Below are 19,083 nucleotides of genomic sequence, written 5' to 3' on the forward strand. Positions count from 1 at the left end.
CTGGTTTTGGCCTACTTCACCTGACATGCTAATTACCATCCTACTCTGCCTTCTTGTAATTGTAATAAACTAATTTCCATAATTACATTTCACTCCTATAACAATCCAATGGCAGGTAGTTGTCAACTCTTAAAAATGAGCTTTAAAGTAATTCAACACATTAAGTACTTTGCAGCCCCTTTTTACTATTCTTGGAGTATCTATTATTACTCACTAAGGAGCTATTATAGAAAAAAAAACTTTGCAGGAGCGCCTGGGTGGCTCAGTCGGTTAAGCGCCCGACTTTGGCTCAGGTCGTGATCTCACAGCTCATGGGTTTGAGCCCCATGTCGGGCTCTGTGCTGACAGCTAGCTCAGAGCCTGGAGCCTGCTTCAGATTCTGTATCTCCCTCTCTCTCTGACTCTCCCCTGCTCACACTGTCTCTGTCTCTCAGAAATAAATAAAACATTAAAAAAAAAAAACTTCGCAGACTCTAAGGAATTTTTGGAGTAAAAAAACAAGAATATACATGTTTCTAGGAGGGTAAAGGGGCTGTATCAGTCACAAACTAGTATGTCTTATTTAGCTCCATTTCTTAAACATCTATTAAGCTTATGGAAGTAGGGATTTTAAATATATAACCTAATTTAATTCTCCCAGAAGGTAACCCTGTACCCACAGATGTTTGAAATAAAGGACACTCTGACCTCTACTGCCATAGATCTATAAGAGAACATTATTTAAAAAGTCTCAAAACTTGTTGTAGTATTTACTCTGAGGTAAGGATACTGGCAAATATTTTTCATTTTACTATGCCTTCACTATAAATTTACTATACATCTATGGGAATCTACCATAAAAACTTTATTTTCAAAAATAGCTGGCAAATCAATTTTTTTTTCATGTTAATAACAGTACAGTTAGATGACAAATACAGTGGTGGGGACAAGTTAAACAATGGCAAGTACAGTTTCTGTTATTTATATTCAGAAAATAGAAACCATTTTAATTTGGTTTAAAGAAGGGGAATCAAAAGTACAAATCTGAGTGTTTATTTAGCTACGCGTGAAAATAAACTATACTTGTGAGTTATGATCTTACATGGTCAAAGAGCTTTGTGGCTCCTGCTAGAATCAGCAGCCTATGACAGTGATGACCTTCTTTCACATTTAGATCAACAACTCTAAGGCAACAGTAAATTTATAAAGTCGGATTCTCTCTGAGATTGCCTTTAACAGATTGGAATTTTAAACAAATTTCTTTCATCAATATAAAAACTGTACTTCACATGGAAAATACCTTTTTTGAAGGGGCTCCAGTAGATGGCACGTCAATTACAGAAGATGTATTAGTGTAGTTTTGTAAATAGGATCCATCTCCAGGACTTGGGGTTTCTAATGGCAAAATCCCAAAACTGAGAAGAGGTTGAAATCAAGGTGTCAAAAAGTCATCAAGGCATATATAAAGCAGCAGTATACTTAAATTAGAAGGTCTAAAAGGAAGAGAATGGCAAATCAGTCTTGGGGGCAGTGAGGATCTGAGGGGCAGATTTAAAATAAGCTGTGAATGTAGACTATTCCACCCACCGTAACTAAAATTAAAAAGAAAAAAAAATCAAACAAGGAACTAAATTGAGCAGCAACTACTGATCTCGGGAGATTTATTGGAAATACAGGAGAATGGCTTTGCAAAAGCGAAGATCCAAATGATCAAAGTATTTCAAATTCCTGGAACTCCCGGGAGTTAGACAATGTTGCCACAGAGAGCATGTCTCTATAGACAGGAAACCCACAGCCGGACTCGGTGAGCTGTGTAACGTCATGGTCATGGGCGTGCTACTTTAGTTAGCTCTCTGGCCCCGGGACCCAACTCCTAACGTCAGTCCTAGCACAGAGTTTTTTATTTTGATACTTTTGGATATGTAGCCTCTGGGCTGGGTTCCTATATTTACACACACATATATACATATACTTCTAATAATTTTTGACAAAATATTTCCTATTGATACATGTCAATTCTTCTGTGGTCTGGAAAACAGAACTTTAACAGTAACCACTGCTACCACTGTGATTAGATCATAAGCATTCCAACATTTCAAAAGAAGGTTCACTGCTATTCACTGACACACAGCCAAAAAGACAGTATCTTTTAACGCATACACGAGCTGCAGAAGGCATATTTAAGAGTTTTAAATTCTCCAATGTTTAACATTAAATTTTTATCACAGCTATTATATTTCTTTTACTTCATTTTCTGAAAACAGAGCAGGTCCATTATTAACTTACTAAATGCATTTCTTTCCATAATGATTTAGAAGTTGTTCATATTAACTTATATTACCAATAATATAAATTATTACATATCATTTAATATTATAGCACATTTTAAAGTAGTTTTTGTTGGTCTTACCTTGGGGTTAATGGGCTAAGAGCAGCTGGTCCTCCTAATAAGCTTCGACCAGTTTTTGGTTTATTTTGAACCTGTTTAGATAATATGGAAGTTCCTGTTCCAAGAGGGACAGTATCTGGTGAAATTACAGCTGAATCAATATAAGACACCGAGGAATCTGTATTCAAGGAGTACTTTGAATTGGAAGATTCTAAATTCAGTCTGTTTAATTCCTGAAACAGAAAATTTCTACCATGTCATTTATGATCCATTACTTAGTTCATTCTTTTTTGTTTTTCATAATATTTGAAGACTAGGATACAATTATACTTACAATTGTGTCCTGGGGTGTTTCCGTAAGAACGGTCTCGGGTTGTCTATGAGATAAACTATGATTAGAGACTAGTGTTGTGCAGGAGCTGGGCAGACAGTTGCTAAAGTTCTGTAAAGATGTTAATTTAAATGTTTGGTCAGGATCTGGCTTTTCACCTGTGAGAGGAAAAAAAAATGTATGCGTCTGAGGAAATGAAGATTAGTATCTTTTTTCAAGTATGCAATATATCAGTGGAAATAACGCCTGACCCAAAATTTTTAAAGTTCTCCTGTTTTGGCTAATCAAATTTACTTCCCAAAGCCCACCTATCATTATTATAAAAATTTACCCCCGAGATAAAGCTGTAGATTTAGAAAATAAACTGAACTACAATAACACTGATTTTAAATATTATAAACATAGGAAAATGCAGATTTCTGTGCCTTTTTTTTTTTTTTAAAAGCAGAAAGTAACTAGATTTCATTTTCCTCACGGTAAGGAGTGATAGTAGAGAGCTGAAACCCAATAGGTATTACAGTAAAGTTGGAAACATTTCCATGTATACGTCCATGGTGTTTTCAAATGATCCTCCTACATCCTAGAGCTCATATACTAAGACATTCTTTCCGCATATTGTCCAGGTCTTCGTTACATAACAGTTTCTGCTCCAGGCATTCTATTCCTTTCCTTCCTTATCCAGAAAGCTATTTTGCCTAGTGTTATACTCACAATACAACTCATTCTAGAGGACACAAGGCCACATCAGTCCTTAAACAAGATTCTATTACCTTATTTCTTGTTCTCAATTTAACGGCCTTTAGCTTTGAAAAATGTTTTTCTTGTGAATAATTTGTGTCACTCTCCAAAAATTAAGGCGATGGGACAGAAGAGAAGAGGAAGTGGAGGAACTCTCCCCTGGCCACCTCTACAAACCTACCTATTTCACATAATGATTCAAAGGGGGACCAGAGGAAAGGATTTAAACTAAGGCTCTTTTGGTAACATTCTGATCCTTTGGCAAGCCGATCTGTCTTGCTGTAAAGACAAACAAAGAGATTAGACAAGCCACACAACCCAAAACATCATATAGAAATTTCTGGTACAAAAAACTAGGTAACTCCTATATATGTACTTGTACATACAACATATAGAAGTTCTGAGAGAACTCTTCTTGACACTTCCCTAAATTACCAATTTCCTCTTCTTACCATCCTTTAATCTATTATTTAGGGTAGTTTGAATCAAAAGTCTGGTGAAAGCAAGCAGAACGTGAATGAACGGAATGCTGGCAAAATCAATTATCATTGCCTTCTTGAGTATTAGAATTGCTTTTAATTTCCTGTCAGAATCTAGAATTACTGAAGGAGATATGGATAATATCCAAATATTTCAGTCTTGTGCTTAACTTTTAATGTTATATACCAATGGTAATTTCAAAAGTGACTTAAATGCTTTAAATATAGTATATTTAATGATCAGACTTTCTAATGAAGTGGAGGTGGTAGCTCTTTAAAAAAAATTTTTTTTAAGATTTTATTTTTAAGTAATCTCTGTACCCAATGGAGGGCTTGAACTCACAATCTTGAGGAGATCAAGAGTTGCATGCTCTGCCAACTGAGCCAGCCAGGTGCCCCGAAGTGGTAGCTCTTAATGAAAAAAAAAAGTCCCAAAGAAACTGGGGTGAAAAAATCCTTAGATGGCTCTAGGAAGAAACAGGTTATTCTAAGAACCAGGCTTATTACCAGTTGTGTCCTAAAGAGAAGTTCCACGAGCTATTCTAGACAAAAAGACCAATAAGCCGTCTATCAAAACAGCAGAGTTAAAAAAGATATCCTAACAAACTGCAGCTACAATACCACTACAGATATGTATCAAGATTACTGGGTGCAGTTTTGGTCATAAGACAGGCAAATGNAAAAGCCAGTTTTTGGAGCAGAGTTTTCCTCCCACTGGATATTTAATCTTTAATAATTATAATGAATAAAAATTATAATGAATAAAAATTATAATGAATAAAATATCCTTTTTTTTTTTTAATATACTGTTTTAAGTTTATGAAAGAGGGAGAGCATGAGTGGGGAAGGCGCAGAGAGAGAAAAAAAGATAATCCTAAGCAGGTTCCATACTGAACGTACAGAGCCCAACAGGGGTCTGAACTCATGAACCATGAGATCAAGACCTGAGCCTAAGTTAAGAGTTAGATACTCATCTGGGTCACCTATATGCACTCTCCATCCTTATGCTTTAAAATTTTTTAAAATGTTTACTTATTATTGAGAGAGACAGAGAGAGAGAGAGAGAGACAACAGGCTCCAAACTAGCAGCATAGGAGCACAGGATGGACTCAGGGCTTGAACACACAAACCGCGAGCTCCATGACCTGAAGTTGGTTGTTCAACTGACAGCTATCTAGGTGCCTCCCTCATTCTTTTTTTAAAGAAGGGGAAAAAACCCTTCTTCATGGTTAGGGATTGATTCAACTCTACCTTCAAAAAACAATTTTTTTAAAAACCTTTATCTATTTGAGAGAGAGTGCCCACGCATGCACATGTGTGTATAAGCGGGGGAGGAGCAGAGAAAGAGGGAGAGAGAATCCCAAGCGAACTCTACACTGTCAGCACAGAGCTGGAAGCAGGGCTTGATCCCACAAACTGTGAGATCCTGACCTGAGCCAAAATCAGGAGTCTGATGCTTAACTGACTGAGCCACCGAGGCACCCCTGTTCCTTTAAAACTTTTATTAATCTTTAAAAAAATTTTTTTTGTTAAATGTTTATTTTGAGAGAGTGCATGCGATGGGAGGGGCAGAAAGTGAGAGAGAGAGAGGCAGAGAGAGAAAAGGAGAGGGAGAGAGAGAATCTCAAGCAAACTCTGCAGGGGGCTCAATCTCATCAACTGTGAGATCATGACCTGAGCTGAAATCAAGTCAGACACTCAACCAACTGAGGCAACTCGGTGCTCCTAAAATAATTAGTAATACATATATAATATTTTAGTGATTGTAATACTTAATTTTGTTCTACTCAACTTTATTCTGAAATAACTTTAGACTCACAAGTTGAAAAATAATAGAGTTGCTATGTACCCTACATCTAGCTTCCCTCGATGACAACATCTGACATAACCATAGCACAATCATCAAAACTGGGAAATGGACAATAGCATAATACTGTAAACTAAACCACAGACTTTATTCGATTTCAGCAGTTTTTTCAAGCACTTACTTGTTTATATATGGTTTTGTGAAACTTCATCGCATGTATAGATTTGTGTAACCACCACAATCAAGATATAGATAGAACTGTTTCAACAGCCTAGAGAAACTCCACAGCTGCCTCTGCACAGCCACATTCTTGCCTCAACTCTCCCCTCTGACAACCACTGATCTGTCCCTATCATAATAATTTTGTCGTATCTATGTTTTACGAGAAATTCTGTTGCTCTGCTTCCTCACCCTTGGTACTATATATATACATATAGTATATACTATATATATATATATATATATAGTATATACTATATATATATACCTTTTTTTTTTTTTAATTTCTTATTTTAGATAGAGAGTGTGAGTGGAGAGGGCCGGGGTGGGGAGGGGGGGAGAGAGAAAATTTCAAGCAGGCTGCATGCTCAGCACAGAGCCTGACGTGGGCCTCCATTCCATGACCCTGGGATCATGACCTGAGCTGAAATCAAGAGTCAGATGCTCAATGGACTGGACTGAGGTACCCAGACGCTTCTGTCTATTCTTATATTAGCTATTTTAACAAGTGTGTAGTGGTGTCTAATGGTGTTTTTTGTTTGCCTTTCCTTAATAGCTAAGGATTTGGTATATCTTTTCATGTGCTTACTTACCATCCATATATACTTTTTGGTGAAGTATCTATTCAAATATTTCACCCAGATACTAATTAATTCCCTAATTTCTAATTTTCTTATTATTGAGAATTCAAGAAACAAAAAACTGTTTCTACCAAGTCTTTCCTACCTAGCATCTTACTACTCCTTCTTAACCAGGTAGAACTGATTTTTCCCTCCATTGGATAAAATACTGCCTTTTTTTTTTTTAAAGAGAGAACAGGAGTGCGGGTGTAGACAGAGAATCTTAAGCAGGCTCCATGCCCACAGGGCTCCATCTCAGGACCCTGAGATCATGACCCAAGCCAAAATCAAGTGTCTGATGCTCAACTGGCTGAGCCACCCAGGTGCCCCCTGCTCAAATTTTATCACACTCAAATTTTACCACAGCATTTTCATTGTGATGATGAAAACTCACAAACTTTTGTTTACTGCTTCTCTCCTATTCTATTATAAACCTTTGAGGGCAAGGACTGTGAGTTATTTATTTTTACATCCCCAGGACCAAGTACTATGTCTAGCCATAAATGGAGGATGGACCTCAAAGTTTCTCAAATAAATGATCAGAAGAATCATAGTTGCATGAGCTAAATTCATTATTCCTTGTCCTTTTACTAAGATAAATGAAGATATGGCTGTTGTATCTTTATTTACTCCTGTTCTCAAAAGAGTGGTGTCATCTGAAAATGAGCCCCAAAATTCAGCCAAATAATTTATTCTGTTAAAAAAAAAACAAAACCATTTTCAAGGTTTTAAAAAACCTACTATTCAAACTAGCCTCAATTTATCTTAAAACAAGTGCTTTCCTAATTCTTCAGACAAGCAATCCTCAGCCACTTCTCCTACAGTATGTAACAGGTGACATTTATACATGTGATGCACTCCCATGTGCAGCTAAACAATTCCTGATACCTAATTGTATCTCCACCCTCTACTCCCCAACTCAAGGAGTATTTCAGAATAAAAATCAGTGAGAACAATATTATAGTGATAACTCTGAATTCACTCTCACTTGCTTTCAAAACACTAAATGTAGAGAAATTTTAAATACATTTAAAATGATTTGCAGGCAGGGCTCCTGGGTGGCTCCGTTGGTTGAGCATCCGACTTTGGCTCAGGTCATGATCTCATGGTCTGTGGGTTCGAGCCCTTTGTCAGGCTCTGTACTGACAACTCAGAGCCTGGAGACTGCTTCTGATTCTGTGTCTTCCTCTCTGTCCCTCCCTTGCTTGTACGCTGTCTCTCTCTGCTTCTCAAAAATAAATAAACATTTAAAAAATTAAAAAATAAATGAAATGATTTGCAGGTGCCTGGGTGGCTCAGTCAGTTAAGCATCGGACTCTCGGGTTCAGCTCAGTTCATGACCTCACAGTTTCATGAGTTCAAGCCCTGCATTGGGCTCTGCATGGACAGTGTGGAGCCTGCTTGGGCATCTCTCTCTTTTTTTCTCTCTCTGCCCCTCCCCTGCTCACGAGTCTCTGTCTAAAAGTTTTTTTAATGATTTGCAAATCAGTATTATTTCAACAACCATCGTGGAAATTTCTTATGACATGCCTCAAAATTAGTATGGCAAACCAGATGGGAACTGCTGTTCTTTATTACTGAAATTTGTCTTCAAGCCTTGTTCTAAGGAGTCGAAGTGATATTTAATATTAGAGAAAAAAAACCTCGTTCACTTCTTCTTTTTCCTCAGTGGATCACATGAAGATATTCTCCTCGCCCAAAGCAAAAAAACCTTATATGTGCACTCAATTATCAGGTAGTGCTGCTGTAGCTATTATCATTAAGGCAAAGTAGACAGTGAAAAATGGGATCAACATCTCTACTACTTTATAAGTCTAATAAGGTCACAGAACTAAAAGACGGTACTCATCAGCCAAGTGCTGTATGATAAACACAGATAATGTAAGTTTTTTTTAAGCCACAAAGAATTCTAGCACTAGAAACAATTTTCTGGTAATGTGAATCACTGTTACTTACCAATATACATGTCCCAACAAGGAAAGAGTAAAGCAAGCTGAATCACCAAACTCAGTAACAATATCATCATGGCTTTTCTGCTTATTAAACACTCCACCAGATAAGATCTGTTCCCCTTCTGCAAGCCTTTAAAACACAAATTTACAGAATTAAAAAAAGTCAATATAAAAAATACTGTGTGTAAAGACATCCTTCATTACCAAGTACTTCCAAATATGGAGATAGATAAAGTAAAAAGTCCATGGCACCTTTAGAAGAGCAACAGCCATGTATTTAGAATCATTTGGAAGACTGGGAATTTATGATCTTAAAATTCCAGTCTTGCCTTTAAGAACAGAACCAGTTCAATTTAGTCCCAATATGTACAAATGCGGTGTGAGTAACATACACATTACTCATGTCAAAAGAAATGGAAGGTCATTATACTGGGGGATAGTGTGTATGGTTCCTCATTAACAGATGTGGTGGTCCTTTTTAGTTTTATAATTCCTTGAAATAGAATTTGCAAGCAAATTAAACAAGACTAACAGATTTTAATAAAAACTGCATACTTAATGGTCTTACTTGTTTTTAGGTTTATAAAAGAAAGCTGAATGGCACTTCATCTCTTTTTATTTGTCAATTATGTTTTTTTTGATATAGAAAGTCACAAGTGTTCCCCAAAGGGGGAAAAAGTTACTTGACTTCACTACATATTTTTAGCATATCAGAGTTTATAAGGTTTTCTTTTAAAGTTTTTTTTCAAATCATCATGTGGAAAACACTCAAGTAAGTTTACACAGCATTAAAGGTAATGTCTTTATTTCTTTTACGGTCAGTAGAACTTTTAAAAAACCATGAATATTTGTAAGTGAAATAAGAATGTCTAAGGTAAGAATTGGCTTAAGAAACTAGCAAATTAAATATATTTTTAAGAATTTAGCATTAAACCTTTGGAGTAAAAATAGTTCAGTAACAAATGTTCAGAAATTTTATAGATATTTTAGCTAGTTTTCAGTCATCAGTTAGATACTGGACAAATACAATAGTTATTATTAGTCTATGGAGACTTTATGAGGCTCATTTGTGTCCTCTCACTATAAACCTACCAATTACATTCACAAACACGCTTTTACAATTATCTACCTATTTATTTAGTCCCTGTTAGCATCATTCCATCTCTTACAGCAGAAGAGAGTTTAACAGAAGATAACTACCTATATTTCTACCTGCCTCCAGATTCAGAATAGGGATAGCTGACATGTTTAATTGTAATGTTCAAAGGAAGTGTTCTCTGAATCTGCCCCCTTGCTTCAAAGGGGTAGGAGTAGTGGTATGCACATAGAATGGTCTTGAAAGCCAAATAATTACATAACTATCTAGACACAATGAAGCGTTAATCTCAAGTGAACAGGTAAGGAGATTTTCGGGCTTATTTCAACTGAAAGCAAAGGAAAGGAAATAACACTTGGGATAATTCTGGGAAATGACAGGAATTAGTTATAACTTAAGTTTCTCCAGAGTTAAATTGTATTATTTACTACCATAACAATGAAATTTCTCCATAACAAAAGTGATAATGCCACAGGCAACAGTATAAACATTTTTAAAAGTTATTGAAATAGACAAATCTCTACTACCAAAAAAGAGGGGAGAAAAAGAGTCAAGAGTTTAATCTATTATAAGGATTTTATCCAAAATTCTACAGCGTAAGTAAACAATATTAGATAGAAAAGATTTAAAAACTTACTTGCTGAGATCAACACAACATTTTGCAAGCAGGTATTTACACTGCGGTGTAGTACAACTGTGTCCTTTCAAGAGTCTATATGCTTTATATGCCTTTCCTGAGCGGTAATAACAGGTTGCCAATAAAAACAAGGCTTCCTCTGAGTGTACTAAGAGCACATATGAAAAAAAATGGCTATTATTCAGTATGTTGAATGGTAATCACTGTTTATCTGGCAATAAACAAGTTTAGCAACAAAAAATTAGTCATGTTATTTAATATAAAACAATCATTTATTAATCCAAATTTGAACTGAGAAATACTTTACTGATAGAAATCTTAGTCCCCCCAAGTTCTGATTACCTTCTTTTTACAAAGAACCAAGGAAGTAATACAATGAAGACAATCATGGTATTTCTGTAAATACTTAACAAAAGTGCACACTTGTGCGCATACCCACACACTCACACCTACCTTTAAATAGACTACCGGTAAACGGTCTTGTTTTTTGGTAATATTTTTCTAACAGACTCTTTGAGAGAACAGAAATCAAATTTCATGAGAAAGGGACACTCAGGGTTATAAAGCTGATTATTAAGTAATCTGAGATTACTTTCTACATTAAAAAAGGACCAGATTAAAAAACACACACTTATTTCTAACACCAAATTTATACCAACTTATATTCAAGATAATTTAAGACAGAAGGAAAATTCTAAATTATGAATACCCACGGCATTTAATCCACTCAACTGACAGACTAAACACTTCTACAGCAATAATAATACTGCCCTGCAATGGCAAAAGCTGAATTGTTCGATCTGTCTCCTAGTCTCCATACTAGGAAATGCCTCTTCTGTCCTACTTAATGAAATGTGGCATTTTGCCCCTTATTTACTCTCTCCCAAACTGACCATCATCTCATTTCTAGCCTTGCAATCTCCCAACCAATCCAGGTGAGAGTCTATAGAGGCCAACAACAAAGGAGAGAGAAAGACAGAAAATCACAAATCTGTGCTTCTAAAAATGGGTTCTGTAATAATCTCAGTGGGTTGAAGGATGTTCTAAGCCAGTGGTTTTAAGAGTGTGGCTGCCCCTCTACCAGCACGGCATGACTTGGGAGCTTGTGAGAAATTCTTAGCTTCATCTCAGACCCACTGAATCAGTAAATCTGGGAGTGAGGACCCGCGATCTTGTCACACATGCTTCAGGTGATTCTGAGGAACGCTAAAGTTTGAGAATCACTGTTCTGAAGTACTTGCTACATTGTAAAAAGTTAACGTCATCCCAAGTTTGGGATAAAAAACTGTTAACTCCACGCAAAGTTTAGGATAAAAAAGTAGGTAATTTGAAAGTTTACTATTACACAGGTTTTTGGATCATATATACATGCAAGCAAAACCAGGATGCCTCTTCTCTCGTCCATCTTATGATTTTTCATGAAACTCTAGTGTAAGAAAACAATATGCAATGAATGATATGTAGTAAATGATAAGGAACTTTGGCATACATGTTAATGGGGTGAACATAGTGCTTCAGAAGCAAAAAAAAAAAAAAAAAGAATAGGGAACTCTCCTGCAGTGGGAGCAAACTTCTAATTTCACTGAACTGTAGGTGCTAATTCACATGAATTAGAAAGCTGTGATTTCTTCTTGATTTTGCGATAAAGGCCTAGTTTCTGGTTACCTTATAAATTAAGTTTTTAAAAACTATTGGTTATACAAATAAGCAATGGCTCCCCAAAACTAGTTTAACTTTTAGCCATAGCAATGCTTTATCAAATGTTTTGTTTACAAATACTTGTTTATGCTTAGGTCCATTTTCACTGCAGTAAAATCCCCTAATAACATAAAAGTACCAAATATTCTGTATGTGTGTGTGTATAATTTTAGTGTTTAACTGCAATTACCTTTTTGAAGTGCAATAACTTAAAATCTACAAGTTCAAATGGGAATATGGATTGGAAGGTTAACCACATCTTAAGATTAATGGACATGTAAGATATTGATGTAAATCCAGAACAACTTGAAGGGTTGTGAAAGACATGGAAAGACGTGGGTGGTTTGGAGGCTCCCCCCAAAATAACTCGACAGTCCTAAATACAACCAGGGAGCCAGTAGTAAGGAGTTATAATAAAACTAAGTAGCATAGACTATTAACAAATAGATTTTGTCTGGAACAGTAACTCCAACTGATGGACAGTGGCTGCCTCGAGTGCTAAATTCAGAAAAACTCTAAGGCTCATGGCTTCCATAGTAAGTGTGCAGAAATCAAAGCAACAGGACCTAGAAATGGTTACAGATGTCTCCATGACATTTATTTGCCATTCTTTACTTAGAGCCTTAATTAAAATATGTGATTGGGAATTATAAGTCCCACACTTTATTTTATAATCCGAAATAAAGTGAGCATTGACTCCAGTCACTCTTAACATAATATTGAGGAATCAATCATGTACTAGTTAAATTATGGTACATCCATATGGTGTACAACTCATCATAGTTATCAAAGGAAAAAAAAAGGTATTTCCGGAATAGATTTAAGTGAAAAAAACGAAACAAAAAGAAGCTGCAAAATGATACTGAAGCTCCTCTTCTTACAAGAAGGCTAGCCTTCAAAAATTTAAAGGTCATTTCATAAGTCCAAAATAATTAAGAGAGGTTTAAACTTGCATCTTCCAGATACATTTCCATCAAATAGGAAGGTGAATTAGTCTTTCAATGCTTTCAAATCAGACAGAGACCTCTTCTTCATACTGACTTACAATGTAAATGAGCAGACTTTTCCAAAATGGACCAGTGAAAGTTTGCTAAGGTGAGGGTTCTTAGCCTTGATACACTACAATTATCATCAAGAACTGCTTAGAGGTTAAAGTACTTTGCTTGCTGCCTTGTCTCGAACTCTTAATATATTAAGTATTCAAAGGGTGTAGAATCTGAAATCATCTATGATTTGTGACACATGCTTCATCCTGATTATCTTTTAAGTTTGTTTGTTTGTTTAGAGAGCACATGTACAAGAAGGGGAGGAGCAGTGAGAGAGGGAGACAGAATCCCAAGCAGGCTCTTTGTTGTCAGCACAGAGCCCGACATGGGGCTTGATCCCATGAACTGTGAGATCATGACCTGAGCCCAAATCAAGAGTCAGACGCCCAACTGGCTGAGCCATCCAGGTGTCCCTTAAGTTCTGTTTTTTAAAAATATTTTTATTTACTTTTTAAAAGTAAGCTCTACACCCAGTGTGGGGCTTGAACTCACTATCCCAAAATCAAGAGTTGCATGCTCTACTGACTGAGCCAGCCAGGTGCCCCAATCATCAAGTTCTTAAATCAATGGAAGGCAATACAGCACATGCATTAGCACTGACTTCAGAGTCAAACTGCTTGGGTTCAGATTCCAGTACCACCACTGATTAGCTTCATGACTTATGGCAAGTTAACTTCTCTGTTCCTCAATTTTTTCATCTGTAAAATAAGGACATAGAGACACTGATCTCTAAGGATTGCTATTAGGATTAAATGAGTTAATATACAGAGTACTTAGGATATTGCCTGACACACAGTAAGGCCTATATGTGATATTATTAAATTATTATTAGCTTTCTCCTAAATTTACAATACCTGAATAGTCAGTCAGTTGATAGTAAGGTGGGTTACACATATGTGATACTGAGCCACAAGGTCAAACAATTCCATTTCATCACTAACTTTTCTTTTGCTGAAGTATTTCAATTGCCCGGGTGCTACACTTTTCAGATGCAGCATGATTCATTCCATCCTTCAGAGTCATTTCTTCTGGTGAATACCTCATCCACATACACAACTTCAGTATTTTAATACTATTTCCAGTTTTTATTTTCTCTAGATTTGTTTACATCCTAAATTTCAATATTAACTGGTTTCGTATTTGTTGTATATGATAGGATTAATAATGTTTTAAAAATACTTTGAAACCATGCTTAGAGTAAATAGACCACAGGTAAGAGGGCTGGAGGAAATTTTAAAAAGGCTCCTTAGGGTTTGAAGGTGGAAAGTGACCATATGTAAGGAGAAAGCAGATGCCCAGATCACACAGGGTTTTGTAAGCTATCTAAAGATTTAGGGATAAATCCTACAGCAACTACACGTATCTGAAGCATTTTAAGAAGGAAAGTAAAGAGAATGGGTTGACTTGGGAAGGGGAAAGGGAAGAGGCAGGAAAGAGTAGATATGGGAAAACCAGTAAGGAAGCTTTTTTAGTAAGAGGTAGTAATGTCTTAGATTAGCATGGGAACATTATGAATCCAGATTTACACACATTGAGTTTGAGGTGTGTGATACTTGTGCGAAACGGCTAAGTTAATGCAATGAAACATTTGAGTCTCAATCACTAACACATTTAAAAAAATGAAAACTGTGAAAATTAAACAGCATCATCTTTTTCACTGGCAAACATTTAACTTTGACAGTAAAAGGTGAGGCCAATAGGCCAGGCCTTCTTTTGGTACCCTTTCCACTCTCGCACACAACTGACTGAAAATTTTAGCAACTAGATATATTTATTAAACTTCCCAGTAATGGCCTAAAAATGAAACATTATGCCATATCATTAGTAGTGCTCTGGACATTTCCCCTCAATGATGCCCTTAACATAACTTGGTAAACATTTTTTTTTTAATGTTGCCATTTGTAGCCACATATTTCTGTGAGTTTGGCTCTCAATATCATAGCTAAGACAGAGAAGAGAAACAGATGCTGAGCCTTTTACTCTGGTTCTCTTCAATTGAGTCCAATTTACTGAAATTGATATACCCAGTGCAATTTCCACATCTGGGCCCATTGATCATTATGACAGGTAGAAAACTGGTGAACAATTTTACAGTAACTTAAAATATATTCATATTTAAAAATCAACATATTGTAGCGGGGGGTGCAAAATCTACATCAAGATAGAACACTAGATTTCAAGCAATTGTGAGCTTTGTACTAGGGCCCCCAGAACAACTTACAGAATACATGTTGACGCAATGTCTTCAGCTATTTCTTTTTCCTTGCTTTTCACCAGTTATAATTGCCAGTCCCATGCAGTCTCACAGAAAGCAATTTTTAATCTTTCCCCAGATATAATGCACACAAAACTTATATCTGGTTATAATTTTCTGAACATAAATAAATCATCTCTCTCCAAGGACCTATCACATTTATTGTATTAATATATTCTTTGCCCATATAATCTAAGACTGCTTCTATTTGTTCCTAACCACCCACTTCTATTTATTCTCAATAGCTAAATACATATAATTGCAATTAAAAACTTTGGAAATTGCAGTCCTACATGCTACCTATTAGGACAAAGGGAAAAGCTGAATCTATATTCTGTCCAACAGTTAATCAATTAGAAATGGAGAAAACCTTTAATCAAGGAGTTCAGGTATGGCAGTGGGAAGGAAAAACAGGTGCAGAGGGGGATATGGAGGGAAGTGACAAGATTAGAAGTTTTTCCAAACAGCAAGGCTCAATTGTGAAATCAATTTATTGGATATCAACCTTCATTAAAACAACAATAACAAACAGTGAAAGAGAAAAATAACAGAGTACATCATATGTAAGAAGAGTAAAAAAAAAAAAAAAAAAAAAAAAGCAGAAAAGCCACCATAACAGAATAGGCTAGGGGAGAGGAACTCGTAAAGGACTTCCTATGCGCCAAACTCACAGATTATTATAGTTAGTTCTTAAAACTATCTTGTTAAATAGATATCTCTTGTCCTAAGTTAAAGACGAGGAAAATTAGGCTCAGAGTAACTTCTTTCCTAAGATCAAATGGCTAATGAACTATCAGAGCTGACACTCTACACCACTTTGCTTACACCACAGTCTTAGGTGGGCTATTGCAATTCTTAGGAGAAGGACAAATGGACGACAAAGAATTAGTGAAATTGAGAAATTATTTCAAGAATTTGGCTTTCCAAGGGTCCTATCCATCTGTGTCTTTAGCCTCATGCCCTATAGGGTGTCCTTCTCTAAAACACAGAAGTTACCACTAGTGGCATAGGACACCACTGAGCAAAAGGGCAGACAGGTTACATCTAACATACCAATTCTGATCAACTAATGTCAGCCAGCAACACTGTGTTAATAAGAATTCTGAGGTTGGTTCAACAGGAACAAGAAGTATGACAGATTAGTAGCGTCTATTATGAGTCAGAGTGGCATGTGTTTGCTACCCTTGGTAAAATGGAATCAGAAAGATTCCTATGAACACTGGTCTCCATTTCTTCATTTCTAAAATGGCAATAGTAATATCTATTTTGTAGGATTATTGAAAACTAAATAAGAAATCAGTATTAAGTATTTATTAGAGTATCTAGTACATAGTAAGAAATCAATAAACGTTCTGTAGAAGTTACTGCTGTCATTATTGACTAGGATACTATCTGCTTCTGTAGAAATTTCCCTCATAGAAATTAGAGTTAAACAGAATGGTTAGGTTCAACAGTTAACCCTTGAACAATGAGAGGGCTAGGGGGACCCAAGGGGGACCTACCCTGCAGAGTCAAAAATCTGCAAGTAATTTATGACTCCCCCAAAACTTAACTACTAAAAGCCTACTGTTGCGGCGCCTGGGTGGCTCAGCTGGTTAAGCGTCACTCTTAATTTTGGCTCAGGTCATGATCTCTGTGGTTTGTGAGTTCAAGCCCCACGCAGGGCTCCGAAGTCAGCATGGTACCTGCTTGGAACTAACTCTCTCTCTCTCTCTCTCTCTGCCCCACCTCTGCTCATGTTCTCTCTCTCTCAAAATGCTATTAAGAATATCATAAGGGGTAGCTCAGTTGGTTAAGCTCAGGTCATGATCTCACAGTTTGTGAGTTTGAGCCCTGCATCGGGCTCTGCGCTGACAGCTTGGAGCCTGGAGCTTGCTTCGAATTCTGTATATTCTCTCTCTCTGCACCCCCCTTCTCTCTCTCTCTCAAAAATAAATATTTAAAAAAATTAACAAAAGAAAATCATAAGGAAGAGGAAATACATTTATGGTACTATACTGTATTAAAAAAATCTGCATACAAATAGACCCACATAGTTCCAATCTGTGTTGTTCAAGGGTCAACTGTATGTTGAGAGAAACTAACACTTACTGAGCAACTTTCCAAGTGTCAAGCACTGTAGCAAACACAAAGTGAATTAAACAGCTCTATGTGGATTCATCTGGAATCCTGCCCCCATTCTATGGGAAAACATACTTGTTTGAATTTGAAACCGCTAATCCACAATCTTTTAGAGCCTAACTATAATAAACTAGAAACTGCCAATTCTTTAATAAGCAAATGCAAAAAATAAAGTATAAGACAGCAAAACATGAAGGTTGTGTAGGTACCAATTAAAATATGTCAGGGAGCGCCTGGGTGGCTCAGTCAGTTAAGAGTCTGACTTTGGCTCAGGTCATGATCTCGCGGTCTGTGGGTTCGAGCCCTACATCGGGCTCTGTGCTGACAGCTCAGAGCCTGCAGCCTGCTTTGGATTCTGTGTCTCCCTCTCTCTCTGCCCCTCCCCAGTTCGTGTTTTCTCTCCCTCTGACTCAAAAATAAACGTTAAAAAAAAAAAAGTGTTAAAAAAAAAAGAAAATATGTCAGTAGGTTATGCATGATACACCTTGCTTTTAAAAAATCTAGTAGAGTAGGTAGTCTATCGCATTATTTTCTTTCTAAGCCTCTCACTTTCTAAATCTTTTCACTGGGACCTCAGACTCCTGTTCCACACATAGATCCTCCCCACTTTCCTTAATTTCCCATCTCCCTTGAAGGACCTGACAGCACTTTCAAAGGGATGCTATTTCCCTCATATGCCACTTTCACCAGAGTAAGGTAAGGTTTCCTCTTTGCTTCTTAAAACCATTTCCAAGCATGACTCTGCCTGTTTGTGAAACTCCCTGCTCCTGAGTACATACCTACTCCTCATAACTTTCAGCTCCTAATGCAGGACATTCTGTTTCATTAATGGAAAAATTCTGTACCAGTTCATGGTCTTCTGCTCCCATGTTATTCCCCCACATCTCCCAGTTCAACCTCATCTGGATTTCTGGCATTTCTCTGTATCTTATTCACCAATCTGCTTCTGTGTTAGCTTTCCTATAGTTTACATTTCCTGGTCCATATCTTGTCTATATTTTTAATGTTCTTATTCCTAGTCCTTTCTTGGGACACATGCCTGGCAAATCCCTAATATCTACCTTCTTATGCTTGCAGTTAGGTTACTAAGCACTTGCTACTAGAGTAAAATCATACAACTAATCAAAAAGGTTCCACTAGCAATTCATACAAAAACATACAAAATATGCAAAAATAAAGCTCATCGACAACCACAAAAAAAAAGGAAACTCTTGGCAAGTAATCCAATGGGAACTTACACAGAAAGTACATAAACTGAATTATGCAAACAAACACCCAAGTAAAAAGAAGGCAGGACTACTTCTGGTTGGGAAGGCTATCTAAGTAATTAGAGAATTTATGTTTATAGGTCAGCATTGATCAAAATCTTTGTGAAACTTCAAGGCAATAATAAAGTACACATAGAAAAATAAAGGATAAAAAAAGGGGAAAGACTTCTTATCAAAGAATGAATTGGAAAGAAAAAAATGATGGCAGATAGGGCTTATGAAATATTAAAATACAACAAAGTGTTAAAAATGGTAAGGGGGTGCCTGGGTGGCTCTGTGGATTGAGTGATAGGCTCTTGATTTTGGCTAAGGTCACGGTCCCAGGATCATGGGATCAAGCCCCATATAGGGCTCCATGCTGAGTGTGGAGCCTGCTTGAGATCCTTTCTCTCTATCTCCCTCCCCTCACCTAGGTTCTCCCCACTCCCTGATTTGCAGTCTCTTGTTCT

The 19,083-nt window shown here is 36.7% G+C and overlaps 1 protein-coding gene across 6 annotated transcripts in view; it reads right to left on the reverse strand.

The window, feature by feature from the left end:
- CDC27 (cell division cycle 27) overlaps positions 1 to 19,083 on the reverse strand; it is a 71,542-nt gene that overhangs the window by 33,975 nt on the left and 18,484 nt on the right. For 4 of the 6 annotated variants that reach the window (XM_077780340.1, XM_077780339.1, XM_077780343.1 and 1 more), the window contains exons 3-8: positions 10,248 to 10,395; positions 8,519 to 8,644; positions 3,619 to 3,716; positions 2,703 to 2,857; positions 2,390 to 2,601; positions 1,280 to 1,394 (exon numbers count right to left, since the gene is read on the reverse strand). In XM_077780340.1, the coding sequence (XP_077636466.1) occupies positions 1,280 to 1,394; positions 2,390 to 2,601; positions 2,703 to 2,857; positions 3,619 to 3,716; positions 8,519 to 8,644; positions 10,248 to 10,395 (854 nt within the window). The remainder of the gene's footprint in view (positions 1 to 1,279; positions 1,395 to 2,389; positions 2,602 to 2,702; positions 2,858 to 3,618; positions 3,717 to 8,518; positions 8,645 to 10,247; positions 10,396 to 19,083) is intronic. The other 2 variants (XM_077780344.1, XM_077780345.1) reach the window with 1 other exon arrangement.

This window comes from Crocuta crocuta, unplaced genomic scaffold (assembly GCF_008692635.1).
Source record: "Crocuta crocuta isolate KB4526 unplaced genomic scaffold, BGI_CrCroc_1.0 scaffold288, whole genome shotgun sequence".
Taxonomy (NCBI): domain Eukaryota; kingdom Metazoa; phylum Chordata; class Mammalia; order Carnivora; family Hyaenidae; genus Crocuta; species Crocuta crocuta.